This window comes from Magnolia sinica, chromosome 1 (genome assembly GCF_029962835.1).
Source record: "Magnolia sinica isolate HGM2019 chromosome 1, MsV1, whole genome shotgun sequence".
In the NCBI taxonomy this organism is placed as follows: Eukaryota; Viridiplantae; Streptophyta; class Magnoliopsida; order Magnoliales; family Magnoliaceae; genus Magnolia; species Magnolia sinica.
Window position 1 is genome coordinate 1,998,947 of NC_080573.1, and position 21,698 is coordinate 2,020,644.

General features: G+C 42.4%; 2 protein-coding genes across 5 annotated transcripts in view; both read right to left on the bottom strand.

The window, feature by feature from the left end:
• Positions 1–2,545: 2,545 nt before the first annotated feature.
• Positions 2,546–7,707, bottom strand: LOC131236108 (QWRF motif-containing protein 3). 2 transcript variants are annotated; one of them, XM_058233275.1, is made up of 6 exons: positions 6,312–7,706; positions 4,836–4,955; positions 4,539–4,655; positions 4,090–4,179; positions 3,531–3,638; positions 2,546–2,785 (listed from the first exon to the last, which is right to left on the bottom strand). In XM_058233275.1, the coding sequence occupies exons 1-6, from the start codon at positions 7,455–7,457 to the stop codon at positions 2,693–2,695; spliced, it is 1,674 nt and encodes a 557-aa protein (XP_058089258.1). In that variant the 5' UTR covers positions 7,458–7,706; the 3' UTR covers positions 2,546–2,692. The 2 variants fall into 2 exon arrangements, with proteins under 2 accessions (XP_058089258.1, XP_058089305.1); XM_058233322.1 differs by lacking the exon at positions 4,090–4,179 and having other exon boundaries at positions 6,312–7,707.
• A 3,812-nt stretch (positions 7,708–11,519) lies between these two features.
• LOC131236254 (B3 domain-containing protein Os07g0563300-like) overlaps positions 11,520–21,698 on the bottom strand; it is a 46,068-nt gene continuing 35,889 nt past the window's right edge. For all 3 annotated transcript variants that reach the window (XM_058233461.1, XM_058233520.1, XM_058233407.1), the window contains 2 exons: positions 15,306–15,370; positions 11,520–13,035 (listed from right to left, as the gene is read on the bottom strand). In XM_058233461.1, coding sequence (XP_058089444.1) covers positions 12,281–13,035; positions 15,306–15,370 — 820 coding nt within the window. In that variant the 3' untranslated portion in view covers positions 11,520–12,280. The remainder of the gene's footprint in view (positions 13,036–15,305; positions 15,371–21,698) is intronic.

Consider the following 21,698-nt stretch of genomic DNA (forward strand, 5'->3'; position numbering starts at 1 on the left):
CGTGTCCTATTGTTGTATTGAAAAACTGATGGACGGAGTGGATTTATCACAGTCATCTCTGTGGGGCCCACACAGCTTACGACGACACTAACTTACAGTGCGGGGTCACAGGCAATCCACGTCCGGTTTCGTTAGACAAGGAGACGCACTCGCTTGAAGATGAACGCGCGGTTTCGCACGGATGCCAGTTGCGATTCGTGTCAAACACACCAAGCGCGCTGAAATGGCACAAGCATATAGATCTGGACCGTCAATCAGGTAGGAAACAATGTGATCATAGGCTTACAGAAAAATCAGATAAGTCCACTTACATGGTAGGCCACACATGTTAGTTGAATATGGATACAATCCAACAGGTTTGGCCCACTTACAACACGTGTTACCTATCTGATGATGGACCAGATCTTTCACACGTACATCACGTAGGCACTTGCCACATGTATCACGGAGCACCCATCCATTTTCAGAATAATATTTGTCATCCGTTTATTTGGACAGTCCAATCGATTGATCTGAACCGTCCAGTAACTCTAAAACACAATTCATGTGTTATCAAAACTCACTGATTGGATGATCCAATCCATCCTTGATTTGGATTTTTTCCTATACCCTTACCTTTTTCCAATCCAAGGATGGATGCTTACGATTGTCTAACAAAAGTGATTCCTTGGAATCATAAGCAATCAATCATGGCCCATATGATTGAAGCTTTTTTCTTGTAAATGATCTTGACCGTCCATATGAAAGGCCATTGATTAAATAGTGCTTGTGGGTTAGATGGGTGTTATGTTTGTATGCTGGCCCATGACATTTTAGCTGGGCTTAATGAACGGTCTAGATTAATGTATTTGAAGTATCCTAATTTGAGGGCTGTATGCAATGGGATGGAATGCATGATAATGGCAAAAGAGAACTCTTTACCCTCTGTAGAGAAATTGGTCCTATCCGAACTTCCCAATTTGAGGGATCTATGCAATGGATTCATGCTTCATGACACTTGTAAATCTAAAGGTATTGCATGTCGAAGCATGTATTAATTTGAAGGATCTATTCTCCCTTTTGCTGTTGCATCAACTACAGAAGCTTGAAGAACTTCTAGTTGAAGGATGCAAGGTGATGGAGGAGATAGCATTGGGAGGGGGGGAGAAGGGTGAAACTAGTAATAGTTCCATCATGCTCCCAAGGTTAAAGAGGTTGGAATTCTATCAACTACCAAAGTTGAAGAGCAGTTGTTGGAGCATCTTGATTTGCAATTTCCTACGCACTATCAAGATATGGAATTGTTCAAAGCTGAAGAAGCTTCTAATGTGGGGGCATTTTTACACCGGGCTCAAGTAGAGTAGCCTGCGGGATGCAAGGGCACAATCGGGTGGGCAGCCCACAAAACCATGGATTTGGGGGCCATGTGAGGCAAGTGGCTCGTATGAAGCGGAACCTATGAATTTGGGGCCTACGAGAGGGTAGAACCTATGAATTTGGGGCCCATAAAGATGGTTCGGTTGAGGACCTAACCCATAGATTTGGGGCTTAGCTATGAGATAAAGGGATTAATTCGTCATGCTCTATCAGTTTGAGCTTTTAGAGCAAGTGGTTAATTGTCCCGCATCAGCTTCCCATCTCACTTAGCAGCCTAACACTCTCTCTATCAGTTCGAGCTTTTAGAGCAAGTGATTAATTGTCCCGCATCAGCTTCCCATCTCACTTAGCAGCCTAACGCTCCCTCTCAAAGAGATTCGTGGAAGCCGGAAGTGGTGGAATGAGTTGGAGTGGGACAATCACAATGCCAAGACCCAACTCCAACTCTTTTTCAAAGATGCGTACGAAGGATAAAATGATGGATAGCATTGTTGTATTTGTAATTCTATTGCTATTATTGTAGAATTTCTTACCTGGATCCAGATCTCTTTATCAAACATCTTTTGCTTTTTGGAAAGTTTGTATTTGTAATTCTATTGCTATTATTGTAGAATTTCCTACCTGAACCTAGATCTCTTTATCACACATCTTATGCTGTTTGGAAAGTTTCTGACAGCATGAGGCATACTTAGAGGGCATCCTCATCGAGTCTGTGAGCCAGTGGGGCTCATGATTTGGTGATCCAGATTGTTGATTTAGTGCAATCTACAGCCACCATGGATGAACCATGTCCAAACAATCTCCCCAATGAGACAACCCTGATAATTTGACTTAATTAAGAAAATAAATGAATAGAAGTCCATATTCAACCGATTGGACAGCCAGATCTTTCAGTCTGGAAAAATTTTGGGAATGGTTCAGTTCAGAGGAGTCCAATCAAACAGCATGCATCTTACTGAAACACTGGCCCCACTTTTACAAACTGAAAAACCCAAGGATGCTTTCCAAATTTTTGGGTCTTGAATGTTGATATATTTTCTAATTATAGACCTTAGATCAAACTATTTGTGATTTGATCCCGCCGTCTTAAAATTTCAAGTAACCATTTTTATTTTCAAGATTTTGCTATTTGAGATTCAATTCAAGCCGAGCCTCATTTTGATTGTAAGGACATTTCTATAACAAACGCTTGTTTTTTTTACACTTCTACAACTTTTATTTACACTATCTGAGCTGCACATACTTTATTAACCACAAGGAAAAGAAGCTCTTCAACAATCCCTGCTTCTATCTTTTACCTAAATGAGCTCTCTTTGCAAGAGGTATTTCTTTTCAATTAAACCGTGCTCTGTAGTTGTGCTTGTTGCTGTTGCTGTGGCTGATGTGTTTTCAACTGAATGATATGGCACTTTAAGCTCCTCTCTTTTAGCTGCCCAAGCGAAACCAATAGAGAAAATTAAGATCATATCTATATTCATTGAGTTACTTTCAAATACATGTTATAAGGGAAAAGATTGTGAAAGCACAGTCTACACCAAGAGTCTGTGCTCATATCTCTCGCCATCCAATAGCAGAGGGCGGGAATCTTAACATGTGTTTCAAAATGAGAATTGGAAGTTTGTATTTAAAAATTATTGCTAGATTCCTTCCAATCATTTTCAACGGAGGAGATAATGTATGAAAATTCTGCTGTTTTACCACACATAGACATTGTTCTGATGCAACTGGAACATAGAGATGGGCTCATAGTTCATTTATCTGAAGTCCAAACCTTTTATCTAATGCTCCCTACAGTCAAGGGGGATTGCTGGAATCTCTAAAATTAAAAGATTATCACCCATCCATTAGTGGCCTACTAACAGAAGGTTTATCACTAAATGCAACCAACAGTCTAGAAAAAAGGCCAAAGTTGAACTATTTCTTATCTATGACGGTTAGCGGGTCCATCGAATTAACAGTTAGCATCACCAAAACGACAGGCCCCACTTGTATGGAGTGGTTGCATTAGAACATTCCTGCCATGATGCACAAGCACCCAGTAATCTCCCAAAAAGAAGAGCGATGATATTAAAGATGTGATGCTCAATTGAGCTATGAACCCTTAGTATCTAAATTTGCTGATGCATTTCTATTCTTATAAAGTTGGAAATAGTAGAAGGGGTGTCTATTCATACCTCTAGATTGGCAACTACACCTAGCAATTCAAAGCATTCCTCCAATAAAGCCCTCTCTCTTGTCACTACCTCTGCTAGCTCAGAAAGTAATGGAACTGTCCTTGTAGCCTGTTAAACATTTCATTTCATGGATTAAAATCTACAAAAACTACATATATTAGACTGAAAATATACCCAAAAAATCATGCCTAAGTGTCATTTTTAGCTGTCCACTTGGATATACCATATTTCGCAAGCAGTTTTGTATTTCAGGCAGAAACAACACCCTTCATGTTTGTCGCAACGAACATACAAAACCCACAATATGTGGGTTTCCCTTTCTTTTCTCACTTGTGGTTATGACAAAGTGGTTCATATGTGCCGTCAAAGATGAAAGAACCAGGCAAAACCAAGGTTTAAAACCTCGAAATGAAGTCAGAACAAGGACACAAGTCCAGATCTGCTTGGAATTCATTCTAGTACTTCTAACTATAGTACCGTTTTTCAACTTCTGTCGAAAAAACTGAAGTAAACATGAGCATGACACCCCATGAAGCGAAAAGAGATCTAGAAAGCCTACCATGGGAGTGAAATCACTGATCATTGTATTGATGGATGCTGTGAGATCTGCTGCATGGCGAAGTTCCATGGAAGTTGGCTGAGAATCGGCCTGCAAGCTCTTTGATGTCAACTAATGCATGGCGTAATACTGATTTTCATTTTTATTTTCTTTGTTGCTTGAGAAGTGCTATGCGTGATTTGAATGAGGAGAGGGTGAAGAGGAGATCTGTGGTCAACATTTGAACATGGCATACATATGCAAGACTGCAATGGACATGACTTGGGCCAAAAAAATCAGCCCAGTAACACTCATCAGGCGAACCACACGTCTACATGATGATTCAAAAACCGTGACTTACGGTCTAGATTTGATGAGCTCCAATGACCCACTTCACCACCTCTTAAAAATCTCCCATCTCAAATCACCATAGCTTTTCTCAATTTTCATTTGAAGCATTCCTGCCATACCTTCGCACCCTCAATTAGAGGGACTCTGCAGACAACTGAATGTATGCAATCCTTAGTAGTTGAAACTGCTGAGATATGCTGCCTTTCCATATCTGCCCAAGCTTCCAATGACTTAATCTGCACCCAAAAAAAAAAAACCCAAGTCACAATATTTACAATTTGCAATCATTAGATGTCGAGTCAAGTTGAATTCGGGTTTTTGAACTATGGTTTGTACTAATCACTAGTACATGGATGAGCAGCTAATTAATGTAATTAAACCCTTTACGCTATGGTTTTGATGTCCCAGATGCTGACCTGTGACTTGAGTACTCTGTTCAGCTTCAGCTCTAGCTTCTCTTTCTCAAGTTGTATGCGCTTTTGCACCACAGAAGACTGCAGTTGAGAAAGAGTGCTCCATGCATTCACCAAGCTACTCTGCAAAATCAACAAACCATATGTTTTCATTTGTTTGGAGGAGCAAGATTAAAATGTTTTCTGTGCCACACGTGTGAAGCATGTGGTGATCGGGACTGTTGATCTGGTGGGGTACAGTGTGGAGGAGCTATGGACCAAAAATCGCAGTGATCGGATGACTCTGACCATCCGGTTCTGGAAAATTTTAGTGGCTTGGTGCGGACCAATGCTTTAACCGTTCCTTTTGCAGATCACTTATGAGATGGCTACAACGGTCTACTACTCTCTTTGATTTTTGGGCATGGCCCTACACCCACCAGGACCTAGCTAGAGATGGACGGTCCTGTCAGGGGCTCTGTGGTGCCCACCATGATGTATGTGTTTTATCCGCACTGTCCATCCATTATAACAGGTCATTTTAAGGCTTGAGCCGAAAATGGAGGTAGATCTAAGGCTCAAGTGGACCACACCACAGGAAGCCGTGGTGACAATGACACCCACTGTTGAAACCTTCTTAGGGCACACCGTGATGTTTATTTACCATCCAACCTATTCATAAGATCAAACGGACCTGAATGAAGGGAAAACATAAATATTAGCTTGATCCAAAAATTTTGTGACCCCTGAGACATTTGCAACGGTATGCATTGAATTCCGTACTTATAAAACAGGCTAAGAACTCTGGCCTGGCCCAAACCCAACCCATCACCCATTACCCTATTGCCTGACCCGAACCCCCATAAGTTCTTTGAGCCCAGGCCCAACTGACCCAGCCCATTTAATTGCAATGAATTAGTTAAAACCCATTACCATGCCTAGTTACCATTCTCCCCTTGGAAAACTACAGACATGGCAAAAATGGATTAGATCCACACGTTAAATGGACCAAACCTTAGGTGGGCCATGGACTAAAAATCACACCGACCAGACCGTCCAAATCATAAACGATTACATGGTCCCTAAAAATGGTAATTGCTCAAGCTTCATTGACCGCATGGTTAAACCATCTGATTCAGAGGGATTGTAGGTTCCAAATGTATAGGATGTGAACACTTTCTTAATAAAACTATCCCGTGCAAGTGGGTCATGGTTTGTTGATCCAGACCAGTGATCTTATAGTATCTAAAACTCTTCCCGATCCGAAGATCCTCGTCATCCAATCTCAGGTCTTTTGAGGTAGATCATTCCTGTATTCTTCTCCTCGCCTGAACTATTGGTGATGTACAATCCTTCAATGGATCGCGGAACCATGAGTCCCATTTGTACAGACAGATGCATCAGGACCATACAAATCCTCCCCAGATTGTTAATACATGTTCAGTGGATGATAATGGTGGGGCCCACAATATGGACGGCTTTGATCATCATCTATATTACCTCTGATTGGGCTGCCCTGCTCTGATTCACAGCATCAGCTCTTGCATTCGCAAACTTCCATTGAAGCAGTCGATTATGAAGCATCCGCAGCTGATGAACGCTCTCAACGGCCTCGAAACCCGCCACAGCTGACGACAACGACGATGGAGAAGAAGAAGAAGAAGAAGAAGAAGATTTCTTTCCCTTGAACAACTCCAATCCCAGACTAATCAAATTCCCCACGCCCTTCGATTTTGAAGGCGAGGTCGGCGGACGGAGGCTCGAAAACGACGGCGTTGGCTTTCCCATCTCCGCCGACATTGGTGGTGATGCTGTCCGGCCCGGAGACAGGGCCCACTGCGTGGTTGCAGACGAATACGCTGTAAGAGAATTCGACCTTTTTATGGCATTCTTCGACATCCAGTAGCTCAGATTCGGTGAATTCTCCACCGTTGGATTGCTCGAATCAGGTCCCCTGCGCGGCGTCCGAGTTATAGATGGATCTTGCAAGAATCTCGACGGGACTTCAATGCCCGCTTTTCGTGTTCTTCCCATCGACGCAGAGCTGATGTCTGTTGTTGCAGAGATATCAGATTCTGAGCTTGGGAAATCAGCAAACGAGTCGGATTTCCTGCGGCGTTCAAGGGCATTCTCAACGACGGAGATCCTCCCGGGAGTGAAAGAGGCGGAAGAAGTGGATTTCTTTCCCGGGAATTTGAATTTTCCGGTGTATCTCATCGACCCGCCGGCCGGGCGGTTCTCCTTCGATCCCTCCTTTTCATTCTCGAACCGGTTGAATTCAGAGCAGCTCTTTTGCCTGCCAAAGAACTGAAGTGTCTTCGATGAGGATCGGTCGCCATTCTTCCGTTCGATGAAATCAATCAATCTATCATTTCCGAGATGATCGGCGAGAGTGTTCGATTTCTTAGATGAAGTCGAGGATGGCCATAGGCCTCTGACTAGGCCTGCCTCTTCGACGCTGCGATGACGACGGGAATCAGAGGGGATCCCACTGGCTTTCCGGCGGATCGGAGAGAGGGCATGGATCGGAGAAGAGATTCCGCTCTCGGTGGACGATGGGGAAGTTGGGGAGAGGAATCGGGAGCTGACGTCGCGTGATTTCGATCGGAGAGGTTTGAACGGTGGATCTTGAGCTTCATTTTTCATTGTTTCTTGAGAGAAGAAAGGAAAACAGAGGATGGGATTTGAATGAGAGAGAGAGAAAGAGAGAGTCCAAATGGAGAGCTTTCAGAAAGATAAAAACAGAGGTTGGGATTAGATAGAGAGAGAGAGAGAGAGAGAGAGAGAGAGAGAGAGTTCAAATGGAGATGGAGAGATACTGGGAGAGGTTTTGAAAGTGCGTGGGGGTTGAGATGAATCATTAGCAACAGATGGATGCACCACTAAGATATTTTAAATGGTGGTGACTCATCCTCCTAACATTTGGCACTCATTTTCAGAAATCATGACCATCTAAATTGAAGGTCGAATATTTGATATATCTAAATTTACACTGATCAACTAATTCTAACCATTCAATTGATATCTATCAAATGGATGGTTATAAAATAATAAGCGGTCCAAATTTGAATGAAAAAATCAGATGATTATTATTTTATCAGTAAATTTTATGGTTTATGCTTCATCCACAGATGATACATTGGTGTGGACGGTCTAGATTGCTAAAAAACTATACCTTGTCCACGGTTGAAGAGTCACCACCATTTTGTCAATCATTCTCTATTAACATGGGAGCGTTGACGCAGAAACTCGGCGGCAAAATAGAACCGTTTGTTCGCCGGCGCAAGGGCTGGGAGGGGTGAGCGGAATTACGAAAAGGCCATTGCCTACGTTGGTTTGTCTTGTCCAGTGTAGTTCTCTACGATGCGACATCTGGACCGTCATTGGGGTGGGTCCCACATTGGATCACCAATGCTCCTCCGACGGTTGAAAATGACCGTTTAATTTTTACTATTTCGTCTTTTAGTTGTCATTTGTACCTTGCTGATTCAAAGCTCAGGATCGGCGTGAGTTTTCATCTGTGGACCGTCCATTCTAGAGCCACCTGGTGAACGGTCTATGATCTTGAATGATCCCATACATTCGATCCATGTGGGGCCCACCCACGATGTGTATGTATAATCCACGCCGTACACTAGATCCAAAACTCAGGTGGGACATACCTGGTGACTGGGTTGATGGCATATACCCAACAGGTGGACCCGCACTACATCTCGAGGTCTCTATGGTGGATCTTCCATTCCCCAAATGGATTGTTGGATCTATGCTTAACGCATCCCAATAGACGGTTTGGATTCCACTCATACATCACGGTGGGCACAACACAAATCAAACGTTTGTTATCATTCCTCCTTTGATCTGTGTACCAGGTGTACCGTGCTACTTAATCCACGGAATCCGTGGCATTTTAGTCATTTCACTTCATACATTGGGGTGATATCGGAAATGGACATGGGAAAGGGATGTTAGTTGGACGATTGGATGGAAGCTATAGTAAGAGACAACTCCGTAAAAGTCAGCTGAGAGGATCTCCGCACTTTCGCCGGCGACGGACTGCACAGAAACTGGCTACGTGGTAGCAAGGAAGACTAGCTACGTGGCACTACACAGAAACAAGGAGGGTTTGATACTCAGGCGACGGATCATACGCAGGCTCTTCTACTTGTGCACGTGTATGCGCATGACTCAAATTGAAATATCCAAGAGTAGATGAGGCCGGTTCCTCTACACGTGCTTGTAGAGTAGCTTATTCTACTAGCACTGTGTAGGGCCCACTGTGAGGTATGGCCCATATCTAGTCCGGCCATTTTGAAGCTCACCCCGTATCCCGAAAGTCAGGTCAATCCAAAAGACGGTAGATTACAACACAGGGAACGGTTATGATGGGGAGGTCTGCAATTAAAAATTTCCAGATCGTGTGTGGGCCCACCTTATTTTGCATATGTCATCCAATCCATTCATCATCAGATGTATCCCACCAGAATGACTTGGACGACCAAAAAATATGGCCATTCCATAACACTGGTCGACACGTCCACGTGAATTTAAAGGTTTTACGCATGATTTCACATGGTGGGCCAGATGAGTTCTGGTTCGGCCTTATTTTAAGGCCCTGGATGAACTTGAAAGGGTGCAACTGATGGACGGAGTGGATGTTATACACACATCACTGTGGGCCCCACACATAATATCGTAGAATCAGCTATACTACAAGCGTGGAACCGGCCTCTGAATAATTTTAATTTCGGAATTATGAAACTGTTTCTTGAATTGAAATGTGGATTATTTATTTTGTGCTGACCGTCCATTACATATCACCTAATCCGACCACTTAAGGCATCATTTCAGTACAATTTATTGTTTTCGAACAACATCGAATGTGTGCCAAATATTTGGAACGTTTACTTTTGAGTTAAACATATGCCACGTGTACAATTTCTGAGTGCCCGTGTATCATCCGTCTGCCCGAGTATCAAAGTTCTTCTCATGTTCATTTTCCTAGCACACGTGACTCGCAAGCTCCCATCTATACTCTTGCACGTGCGAGAACGGAGCGGATCATCAGGTAGGCCACATGATGGATGTGAATACATACAGAAACAGAATGGTTTGGACAAGCCTAACAAATAGATTTGAGTACGAAGATGGATGGTCAGAGAAAACACAGACAATTAACCGTTGCACAGCACACGTGTCACAGATCTGGACCATTCATCATTCATCAGGTAGGGGTTCCAGGGCCACGACGCCTAATTGATGGTCTGGATCTCTAGATGAGTAAAAACACACTGATTTTTGGCACATAGGATGTTCCAGGGCCACACTGCCTAATCGATGGTCTGGATCTCTAACACGTGCCATAACATTTGAAGCAGGCTCCTCATGGGACAGGGCCCATCCTATCAAAACCAATTGATTATCAGCGTAACCACGATCTGATGCAGGGGTCAATGGGGTCCATAAATCGTTAGGGAAGGTGGACTCACCGTTAAGAGCGGACTGTTCAGATTTACGAGTTTCTCTGTTCAGCTGCTTCAGAAACGGGAGATGATACGGGACTGGGTTCCACGGTACACGTGAGAGAGTGAAGCATGGATCCGGTCCGCCTATATACTGGCACCAAGATGTATGGCTTTCAATGTAAGAATAAAACCCAAGAGACGATCGTATCCGTTACTTTCGATACTATTCATCCCACTGCATATTTGACCATTCACTGTATTTGTTTTACACTATCACTTTAATGGCCACAGATGAGATGCATCGGTTTGACTTTTGAAATATAAACCGTTAGGGCCCTGTTATAGACGGTCGAATTTGGACATCACCCTTCCACGTGTACGGAGAAGAATGGCCCTACCATAATCCGTTTCTTCCAGCTACACTGCATCATCTCCCCAGCATTACGAAACACTAATCCCAACACAAACATTTCTAAGACTCACATTACATGGTATCAGTGTCACGGATATGATTGGCAGGAACATCTCCTGTTGCCAAGGCATGGGACCCACAAAATATGCCCACACCTCAGCAAGGGGCGCGGTTTGGCTGGCTGCTGACCCGAAACACTAGCCAGCTAGCTGGTGTCATAGCTCTACGGGCCCCACCATGATGTATGCGTTTTATTCAAGCGGACCATCCAATTTGCCATCTCATTTTAGGGCATGAGCCCAAAAAAAAAATATAAAAAAATGAGGCTAATCCAAAGCTCAAGTGGATCACACCACATGAAACAGTGGGACTGAACACTTACCAATGAAAACTTCTTGGGGGTCATGGAAGGTTTGGATCAAGCTGATATTTGTGTTTTCCCTTTCATCCAGATTGGTGTGACCTTGTGAAAAGGTTGGATGACAAATGAACATAGTGTGGGCCCTAGGAATGTTTCAACGGTGGATGTCATTATCCACACTGTTTTCTGTGGTGTGGCCCTAAAATGAGCTGAAAAAATGGATGGATGGTGTGGATAAAACACATACATCATGGTAGGGCCTACAAAGCTTTGACACCGGCTAGTGTTAGGGTCACCAGCCAAAACATGCCCCACCTCAAGTAGGAAATGGGCCCCACAAACCACCAAATCATAGCGGACGCCATGCTCATGCCCTTGTCTTCCCGCCCGATTTCAATTCAATTTCCACTGCCACTCTTGCATTTCTTCTTTTTCGAGCCATCAGAACCATAATCTGCATATACCAATGTGGATGCACACGAATGGAACATCTTTCAACTTCTTTTACTGATGAAAACAATGCAAGTAAAATAATACATCCTCAGCTGCTTCAAGAACTAGTAAGGCAGCAAGATCAGCATCCAAAAATTATAGCTTCAATCCCTGCCTTCTATCCTACAGTGAGACCCTGGCTGAGAAAGAAAATCAGGTTGAGGGCTTGACCGCTGGGAGATGGATGAGGCAGAGGTGGTGGAACAGGAATATAAGAGATGTATAGCACAGCCCTCTGCACACCGTAAACATGGCAGAGGAATGTATCAATCAGGACCATCCATCTGGGGGACTGTTACCATGGCTGTCTGAGAATTCAAAATCCAAGCTTACTGGATGATCACGCAACTTTCCACTGTGAATCTAGAAGGTGGCCATTTGTATTCCACTGTTGCTTTGAAGGCCCTGCTGATTCAATGGCCATGCTCATCTGATTGATCTGCCTTCTGAACCGTCTGTCATACTACAGGCAACTAAATGGCACCCCCCATTGATTTTTCAGCCTGCAACATGCACTGTGGAGAGAGGGCTCCACCATATTCCAGTTCCACCAGCTATTTAGTGTCATTCCCCCAGTCTCCGACCCTAATCCAGTCATGCCTCTTTGATGTACATAAACAAGGGAAGGCCGCTTGCCGTGCTGGCAGATGAAGCTGAATGGATGCTGCTGATGTGAGCTGTACACAAGAGGCCCGTCCTTGCTTGGCCGACGAGCTGACATGGCATGTACATTGGAGTTCCTCTAGCCTGTTGCTGACGTTGAGGCTGACACAGTCATTGATATAGAGACTGGACGGTCCTTGTCAGCATCAGGATGGCCACTGTTGTGGGGCCCAACGCTGGGCCTTTCTCCTCCAGTGCCACTGCTTGGCTCTACCTGATTGATGACTGGCTCCCCATTCCCAACAGGAGTCCCCAACCTCTGCTGCTTGAGACACTGCTCGGTGGCATCTCGGAGCAACTGCATCATGCCTCCGGAATCTGACACTGGTGATGGCTCTTCCTCACGCTCAGGCTGGATGTTCAGATCGATCCGTCCTTTGAAAGGAGAACAAGATGACTTCCATCTATTGGGATCCTCGTCGTCTCCATTTGCAGCAGTTTTCTGGCTTGGACTGCCATTGCTTTTGTTTCCTGCCAGCTCATCCTCTTGCTCTGGTTTTTCAGTTGACTGAAACTGCTGCTTCTTCCTCTCAGCTTCCTTTTCCGACTGGCGTTTCTCGCGCCGCAGCATGAGAGTGCGGAAGCGACGCTTGACTGTCAGGCAGACGTTGCAAGTGCATGTTTGCTTGTGCTTGGGGCCCTTGCCGCTTGGGGGCTGGATGCAGACAATGCATGTACAACCAGGACGATGGCGAGGGTGCTTTGTGGTGGGTTGGGCTGAAGGAGGGAGAGCCTCACCCTCACCAAGAATAGCAAGGTTGGCAAGCGTGTCAAGGCCCTCTGCTGCTTCAACGGCATCAGTTTCCTCCTTGGTCTTGCTTCTCTTCGAACGACCTGTCACATGCACGTGCACAAGGAAAACAAATGCAAAGTTTAAGCATTGTGAAGAATACAATTTTTAAAACCAAATTCTCTCTACTACACTAAGGCTGCATTTGGATGCACAATTGAATTGATTTGTGAACACTGATCTATGCATTTGTAAGGACGAGGTGCCCCTCAAAATGCGATTACATTCCTTCAAAGTTCCAACTTGAAAATAACATCTTCCAATTTGGAGTCTAAACCAATATGTAGATTGCTATGGAACTACAATTTAGTTATTTCCACTTTATTGGGATCATAATTGCACTTCAATTCAACGCTGCATCCAAGCACACCCCAAAGGTAATGCAGACCAAGGAAATGTTCTAAATTCAAGAAATTTCAAGCATTTTGAATTCTGTGGTGCTGTGTTTGTTTTATTATTAACAAACATTGTTTATATTTCACATTGCACTTTAGAATTATGGTCCCAACATAGCTCGGTAATGACAAGATTGAATCTAATACGAAAGTCCCTATAACAGCTTCTGACAGGATGATGTGTCATCAACCAAAAGAACATTTGTGATGATGGAATTATGACAGGCATAACTCTGTCATGCATTGTGGGAGCATTCAAACAAAAGAAAATTCACAGTTAATAAAACCTAAGAATATTATACTCGTTAGTTTTGGGATTGTTATTCTATTGAAATGATATATTTTCAGGTATATATCAGAACTGGAACCCCTCTCCATAACGTGCATAAGAGGCTAGCATAATCAGAAATAGACCATGGTGGAGGAAGAGGACCACAGCGGGACTGTTCCTGTTCAGCAAATACACAGGAAACAGATGTGGGAAACCAAGATTGAAATGGGTACCAGGCGGTTTTTGAAACAGGTGTGGGAAAATAGGCTCTATGTATTGTGACATGCACCACAACATATATGCTTGGAGATCGTGACTGGCAAACCACTCTGAATGGTCAAGGAGCAAATGAGACACCCGGCAATTTAGTAAAAGGTGTGGGAAAATGGGCTTCTATGTATTGCGGAACATTCCTAGAATCCTTCAGATGTTCCTTTTTTTTTTTTTCTTTTTTTTTCTTTTTAATTAAGAATTCCGTAAATTATCAGAAACGAAGGAAAATGTGTTGAATGTTGATGAAAATGTGACCGCATTACCCTATATGACTGAGATACCATTTTAAATGCACTGAATATATCATTTGTGATACACTCTCACATATGAGTTCAACTGAATCAGGACAGACTGAGCTAGGGCTTGTCTAGGACCATCCCACGAGAAAGGACCTGAACCAAGCCCGATCAACTAGCAAGGCCAAGCCCAGGTGTTCCAGAGTCAAGGAAACTACTCATATACTCCTTTTTCTATCTGCAACAAAAGAGTTTTAATTCAGAGAGAAGGGAATAAAGAAAGTCAGATACCCATTAAGATAACTGTCTCCAATTACAAGACCTGGCTAAAATACTTTTGCAAGAACATCAACGAAGGAGTTTGCTCCCCTAAAAACAAGACAAAAGTACGCCAAACAGCAGCCCTCTAAATGATTTCATGACTCACATACCCCATTCCCAACAGTATCAAATGTATTAGTTGGGCCTGGAATTCAGGTTAGCCCTTTACACAAGAATCGGCCCAAGCCCAGAGCAGCCAGCCCATTTATGCCTCCACTCTTATAGTCCTCATCCTTTCAAGGGCCTATTTCCCCTGTTTTAGATGTAAGATAAGCTGAGGCAATTTTGCACAAGGAGAGATTGAAAAGGTGATTCACAGCATGTGCCAATGTGGCATACATGAGCAGGATCCAGGTCACTAAAAAGGTGGGCCACACATGCATGTTCTTGAATATAATTCTCTTCTTTCTAACAGTCCATTTTTTTCTCACATACGTCACCTGATGAGTGGACTCTTTGATTTTTGGGCAAGGGCAAGTTCACACATGGTCCATTCCTAATGACTGGCCAGGATCTCATGGTGTGATATGTTGTCCAGTGTGCCATGAATTTCCTTTTCAGTCACACATTGAGTCTCAATGGATATTATGGGTGTTTTTTTTTTTTCATTTCTAAAACCAGAAAACCTCCTCTTCGTCCCCTTGCCTAGCCAACTGCCACCAAAAATTCTTGGAGACTGGTCCATGAAACAAACACATGATCAAGCTCAAGAGCAAGCCCTTGACTTCCCTGAGTATCACACACGCCTGCGCGTGCGCATTCACACAGGTTGCTCAATGGCATAAACAAAAGACAAGGTCCACTGAAGCCAACCATACCAGTAGGAGGGAGCAGATCCTCAAGCTGTTCTGTGGTTATCTCCTGTGCTGCTGAACATGAAGACCTGCAACATGAAACCAATGTGAATACATTAATCAAAATTCAAAATCCAACTGCTACCAGAGTTAAATGGACTGTGCAGAATTTGATGAACTTCAGTCAAGGCCATTACAATTAGGATAACAAACAATGCTCCAACCTAAACAAATGTCAACAACTGATACTACAAACTGTACCTGGGACAGACAGCATGCATAACAAGAAACGCTTACTGTGTGTTTGATTTTCCAAACCCTCAGTAAATACATTGCAAATGCATAATAATTATTTCCTTCAGTAATTACGGCATTGTTACCAATGCTTGATTTGATGCTTACTTTTTTAGCGCTAAAACTGAGGACACTGTCAAATATATGCGGGCCCCACTGTGATATATGTGGCTTATCCACACCGTCCATCCATTATCCCAGCTGAATTTAGGGCATGACCCAAAAGATGAGGCAGATCCAAAGCTCAAGTGGACCACACCACAGGATTTAGGGAATCGAACACCTACCTTTAAAAACTTCTTGGGGCCACTGTTTCCTTTGGTGTGGGCTACTTGAGTGTTGGATCTGCCTCATTTTTTGGCCCAAGCCTCAAAATGTTACGCTAAAATGGATGGATGGCACAGATACATCATATATATTGCGGTGGGGCCCACAAATTTAAACCAGTCCTTTTGGACCAGTTTTTGAAACAAAAATACAAGCATTTTCAAACAGGGTGGAAAAGTAATAATTACTTATTCACAGGGCATTTACATAGGATTTGGAAAATCAAAAAGGCCCTTAGGGCATGATTTGGTGACCCTTGAAAATGAACTGGTTTCATTTGCACCAGCATTGCTGACATGCTTTGGGCAAAAAAAAAAAAAAAACATTTGTGGGCAGTGGTGACTACCACCTCCCTCACATGTGCGAATGTGTCACATGCAAGGTGTCCCGTATCGGTATCGGTTGGCGTAACGGTGACTTCCCAAACTGATACGGATACGGGGGCGTAACGGCCCGTAATGGCGCAAAATTTTTTTTTTGGCCAAAAAAATATGAAAAAATATGGATTAAATCTGAAATATTCTAAGCATTCCAAATATGCATTCATTTATAAATTGAAACATGTTTATGGTGGTGTAACAGTCCACTCTTTAGTGAGAAGTTGTATCGGACTGTCTGATGAATTTATGAATCAGATAACCTGAATTTGACTACAAAACATATATTTAATTTTCTAAATATCTAATTTATATACTTAACAATTTGATATCATTTCTCTCAATAGTTCTTTTAAAAAATGAAATTAAATTCACGTAGATCGCGTTGCCAATTTGGGGCTGACTTGGAGGACCAATCCATGCCCCAAATCAGCCTCAAATTCATGTAATTTATTTGCATTATCCCACTTGTGAATTGGTGGACATTTATTGGATAGTGAATCATAAAAAAAAATACAATCAAAAGGCCCTATTTTAAAAAATAAGCATCCACAAATTAACAGTTAAAACTATTCAAACAATTTGATTTTGGCATTTTGAGTTAGCAATTACAGTCCATAATTTAATTGTAAATTTTAAGTTAATACATGTCTCATGTACAATTTTTTAAGGGTCCGAATTAGGTAGACTCGGATTGTGAAGTGTAGCACACGAGTGTCAAAGTTTTTGGGACCCCACTCGTGATGAATGTGTTATATCCACACCATCCATCCATTTTGCCAAATAATTTAGGGCATGAGCCCAAAAATGAGGCAAATCCAAAGCTCAAGTGGACCGCACAATAAGAAACAACAATAATTAAACGACCACCATTAAAAATTTATCGGGGCTACAAAAGTTTTAGATCAAGCTGACATGTGTGTTTTCCCTTCATCCACGTCAGTGTGACCCTATTAATAGGTTAGATGGAAAATAAACATTTACGTGGACGCTAAGAAATTTTTAATGGTGAGCATTCCATAACCACTGTTTCCTATGCTGTGGTCCACCTGAGATTTGGATCTTACTAATTTTTTGAATCATAACCTAAAATGATGTGGCAAAATGGATGGACGGCATGGATAAAATACATACATCATGGTGGGGCCCACGTGGCACGTGTACATTTTATTAACTTTTGGGACGTGCTGCGTAACTCGTACGCAGTCCATTTATTTGACGTCAGCAAGTCCTGTGGGTCTGATCATGAGGTATGTGTTATATCTAAACCGTTCATTCATTTGACGAGCTCGTCTTAAGGCTTGACATGAAAAATAATACAGATTTAATTATCAAGTGGACCACACTGCAAAAAGTAGTGGGGGATTGAACGTCTACCATTGAAACCTTTTTTGGGATCATAGAAGTTTTGGATCAACATGAAATTTATTTTTCCTCTTCATTCAAGTCTTTTTGACCTTATTAACAAATTGGATGGAAAATAAACGTTATGGTGGGGCTACGAATTGTTTAACGGTGAAAATTACTATCTCTGCTGCTATTTTTGTTGTGGTCTAGACGATCTTAGGATATGATTCATTTTTTGGATAATGCTCTAAAATGATATCTAGAAATAGATTAACGGTGTAGATATAATAAATACATCACTGTGGAGCCCATGTAACTTTGATCTCCTTTGAGCCGTTCGTACAACTCGGAGCTCGAGGAGTGTCAGCGTTCGTCTTAGCATGACACGTATCTACAGCAGCTATATAGCTGGTGTGTGGTACACCAGCCAAATCCCCTTCCGATTTTCTTTTTCCGATGCGAAATGAAAAAGAAGGGAGAGATAGGGAAACCGAAAAGAGAGAGAGAGGAGGAGGAGGAGGAGGAGGAGGCCCGCAGCCGCAGCCGCAGGCCGAGAAGAAGAAGAAGAAGAAGAAAAAAAAAAGGTATGATTTTTTTTCCCTATTTTTTTTACCTTATTTTCTTTAGCCCGTAACAGTCGTTAGGAGGACGTAATGGCCGTTATGGCCTGTAACGGCCGTTACGGTCACAAAATCGGGGGGGTATCCGTTTCGACCTCGTATCGTGTAACGGTGTCAGCCGTTACCGTTACGTATCGGCCCATACGACTATATCGTAACGGATACGGGACACCTTGGTCACATGTGTGTGGAATCCAAACCGTCCACATGAAGCACCATCACTTGAAAGGACCATATCTCACAAATCAGCCCCGTCAGATAAACAAGTGGCCACAGTCGTGGAAGCAACCTAAACCATTGGTAGAAATCGTGACCAATACTGACACCACCAATCACCTACCTGCCAAAGATTCATTAAAATGATTTTTGGGTGTCACCCAATCAAGCCCTTATGTAAACTTGTGGAGGCATATCTAGGCACAACTCTAAGCTAGGGCTGAAAGTTGGGCGGTTCAACCCAACTGACCCATGACCAACCTGACATTGGGTTGGGCTCGGGCAGGATGTATCGAGTTCGATCTCACGCTTGGGCTATACAAACACCAACCCGATAAAACTTGGGTCGGGCTCGGGTTGAGGTCTTGGGTTGCCCGACCCAACCCAAACCCGATCAATATATAAATTACTAATAAATTATAATTGAGTGTGGATCGTTTGTGTTGAAGAAGGCATAGCAAATTCCAGTGTCGTTGGGTCTCATTGGTCCACATCATTTCCGATAACTTAAGCTAATAAGATATGCCAGATTTTTCTCTCCCAAATAGATTGCATGCTACACAGCATAACTTTTAAGGAAATAGTTGTCTTATATTTTAGCTTGTTTGTTTAGAAAAAAATAAAGTCTTGTACTATAAATAACTACTTATAAAATTAATAAAACTATAGATACAAGAAATAAGACGTGTATTGAAATACAATAGACTCATGTAATAATGAAAATGTTATCATGTATCCACCCGATCAACTCGACCAACCCCACTGAGCCCGCTTGGGTTGGGCTTGGGTTGAGAATTCCAAGCCCGAGGTTGGGTTGGGTTAAGTTAGGGTCGAGGTACAAGAACCTTGGGTTGGGCTAGGGTTGAGCACCAACCCGACCCAACCCGCCTGACTTTCGACCCTACTCTAGGCTATCTAACAAGAACACAACACTTTGAAGCATAGTTTAAAACTCAAAAGCTCAACTTGTCTAGCTGGGGGAGGTTGACTTGAAGAATTGGACTTGTCTTTACTTGACTCGATATTTAATAATTAAATTAATATTTTAAATAGGTATGAAGCATAGTTTAAAAACTCAAAAGCTCAACTTGTCCACCCGGGGGAGGTTGACTTGAAGAATTGGACTAGTCTTTACTTGACTCGATATTTAATAATTAAATTAATATTTTAAATAGGTATGAAAAATACAAAAATAATGGAAGGAGATGAAAACCCAAGGTGCTTGGCTTCTTGATTAGAGACATTGCTTCATCTACAACAGGTATTGGGTTTGGAACCTCCTTACCTTTTCAAAACACAAAAATAATAATAATAAATAAATAAATAAATAAATCCCTCAAGCGAGTGACTTTCTTTGAGTCATATTGAGTTAGGCCAGCTGACCGAATCAACAAGTTAACCTAATGAGTCACACCAAGTCGAAGTGGAGTCGAGCTTACAACCGAGTTTCAAATTAGCGACTCGGCTTGAAACCCTATCGAGTTAAGTCGACTTGGTCAATTTTCAAGTCAAGTTACCGAGATTTAGAACTATGATTTGAAATTGTCCTGTTTCAACATGTTTATGTGTTTGTATGTTCTAACATTCCTAGAAATGACTCAGGAAAAACTTGTTATGTTTTACTTTATAATCTTTAATTTTGGATACTTAGACAAATAATTGATTTTCATGCTTATTGTTTATTTTCTAGATTTCTAACATACATCTATACTAACAATGATGGGGACATCACACACCCTTATGCACGTACGCAAGAAGGAGGGCCCCACCATCGATCTGGATCGATGACGATGTCCAAGGAGGGCCTCCTAGTTAGAGGACTGCGTTTTCGTTCGTTAGAGTGGACCCGATAGCCATGTAAGGCCCACCATAGGTTCTCATAATCGTGACCCACTAGTCTAATTAATCTCGTATTTTATGTTTTGTTTATTATTGTTATTAAGAGTGTCATCGACGGTTTAGATTGCTTTTTGTTATTTTTTATTACTTCATCACCAAGTAATAGGTTGTGCAGAGTTTTGGGGTATATGGTTTTATTATAAATAGGCACCCCTTGTAATCTTTTGAATAGAATGAAGATTAATAAAATTGCTGCGTTTTTCTGCTCCTCTAAATTTCTGAGTTGTGGATATTCAATTGGGTACGAAACCCTCCCTTCCTCGAAGGGCTGACTACCGTGGTGCGAAGCCACACCTATCCCGATTCGCCCCCACCTTCTTCCATCCATATTTCACTTCTCCTACAAGCATTCCATCTGCAAATCCATCAATAGTTGTAGCCGTTTTTCTCTCTACAGCAGATTTCCAGAATCTAGCCCTTTCTTCAACCTTAGGGTTCCCCGAATTGAAATTTCTGAATCCCTTGGATTAGGGGGAATTATTTTTGTGCATATGTGGATGAATTTACCCTCCTTTGATTCTTGTTTGGTCTATAATTTTGATTCGTCCGACCCTAGCATGTGTAGGCCTGGACCCGCATAAACCTCCCCTTGATTGAGTGTTTGAACTTTTGTGTGGGATGTGGAATTTTGTGTAATTGTTTCTGAACTAGTGTGATCTAAAGCCTGGAAGCTCGCATGTCATATTTAATTTCCATGTCTTGCATCAAATTTGGTATCAGAGCTTAGGGTTCTTATAGGGGAATACATCACATGCTTAGGGTTTAGTTTGTTTATGTCCATCATACATCAAGTCTCATCACATATAGCTATTTAAAGATCCATAAATCCTGATATAAGTTGCTGAAATTTCTGTTAACAGAAAGTTAGCAACTCACATTGCTGGAATTTTCTGTTATCCCTTTATTTTAATAGCTATATTACTGAGTTGTAGTGACGTTGTGTGGTTTTCCCCATATAAAGTCTCATACGATCATTTAGTCTCATTTAAACGCATATAGTCGTAGTAGAAGTTCCTTAGGTTAAGTAGTAGTTGTATGCCCACACGTACGGGTTGTGGTTTTGGTTTGCACCCTACACTAAACATGGAGCAACTACAAGAATCAATGAACAAATTGGCCCAACAGGTTGAGTCTTTGAATAAGCGCTTGGAACAACGTATGGACCAACTCCTTGACCAATTTAATGAACACGTTACCCAACTAGAGACCTCCCTCGGAGCAAACCCCACCATTGGGGAGGATGTCCAATCTCAGGTAGGTGGTCAAGAAGTTAGACCAAGGAATGAAGGTGGCCAAGGAATTGGTCATGGGCGCGCACCTATGCACCCACACCGCGA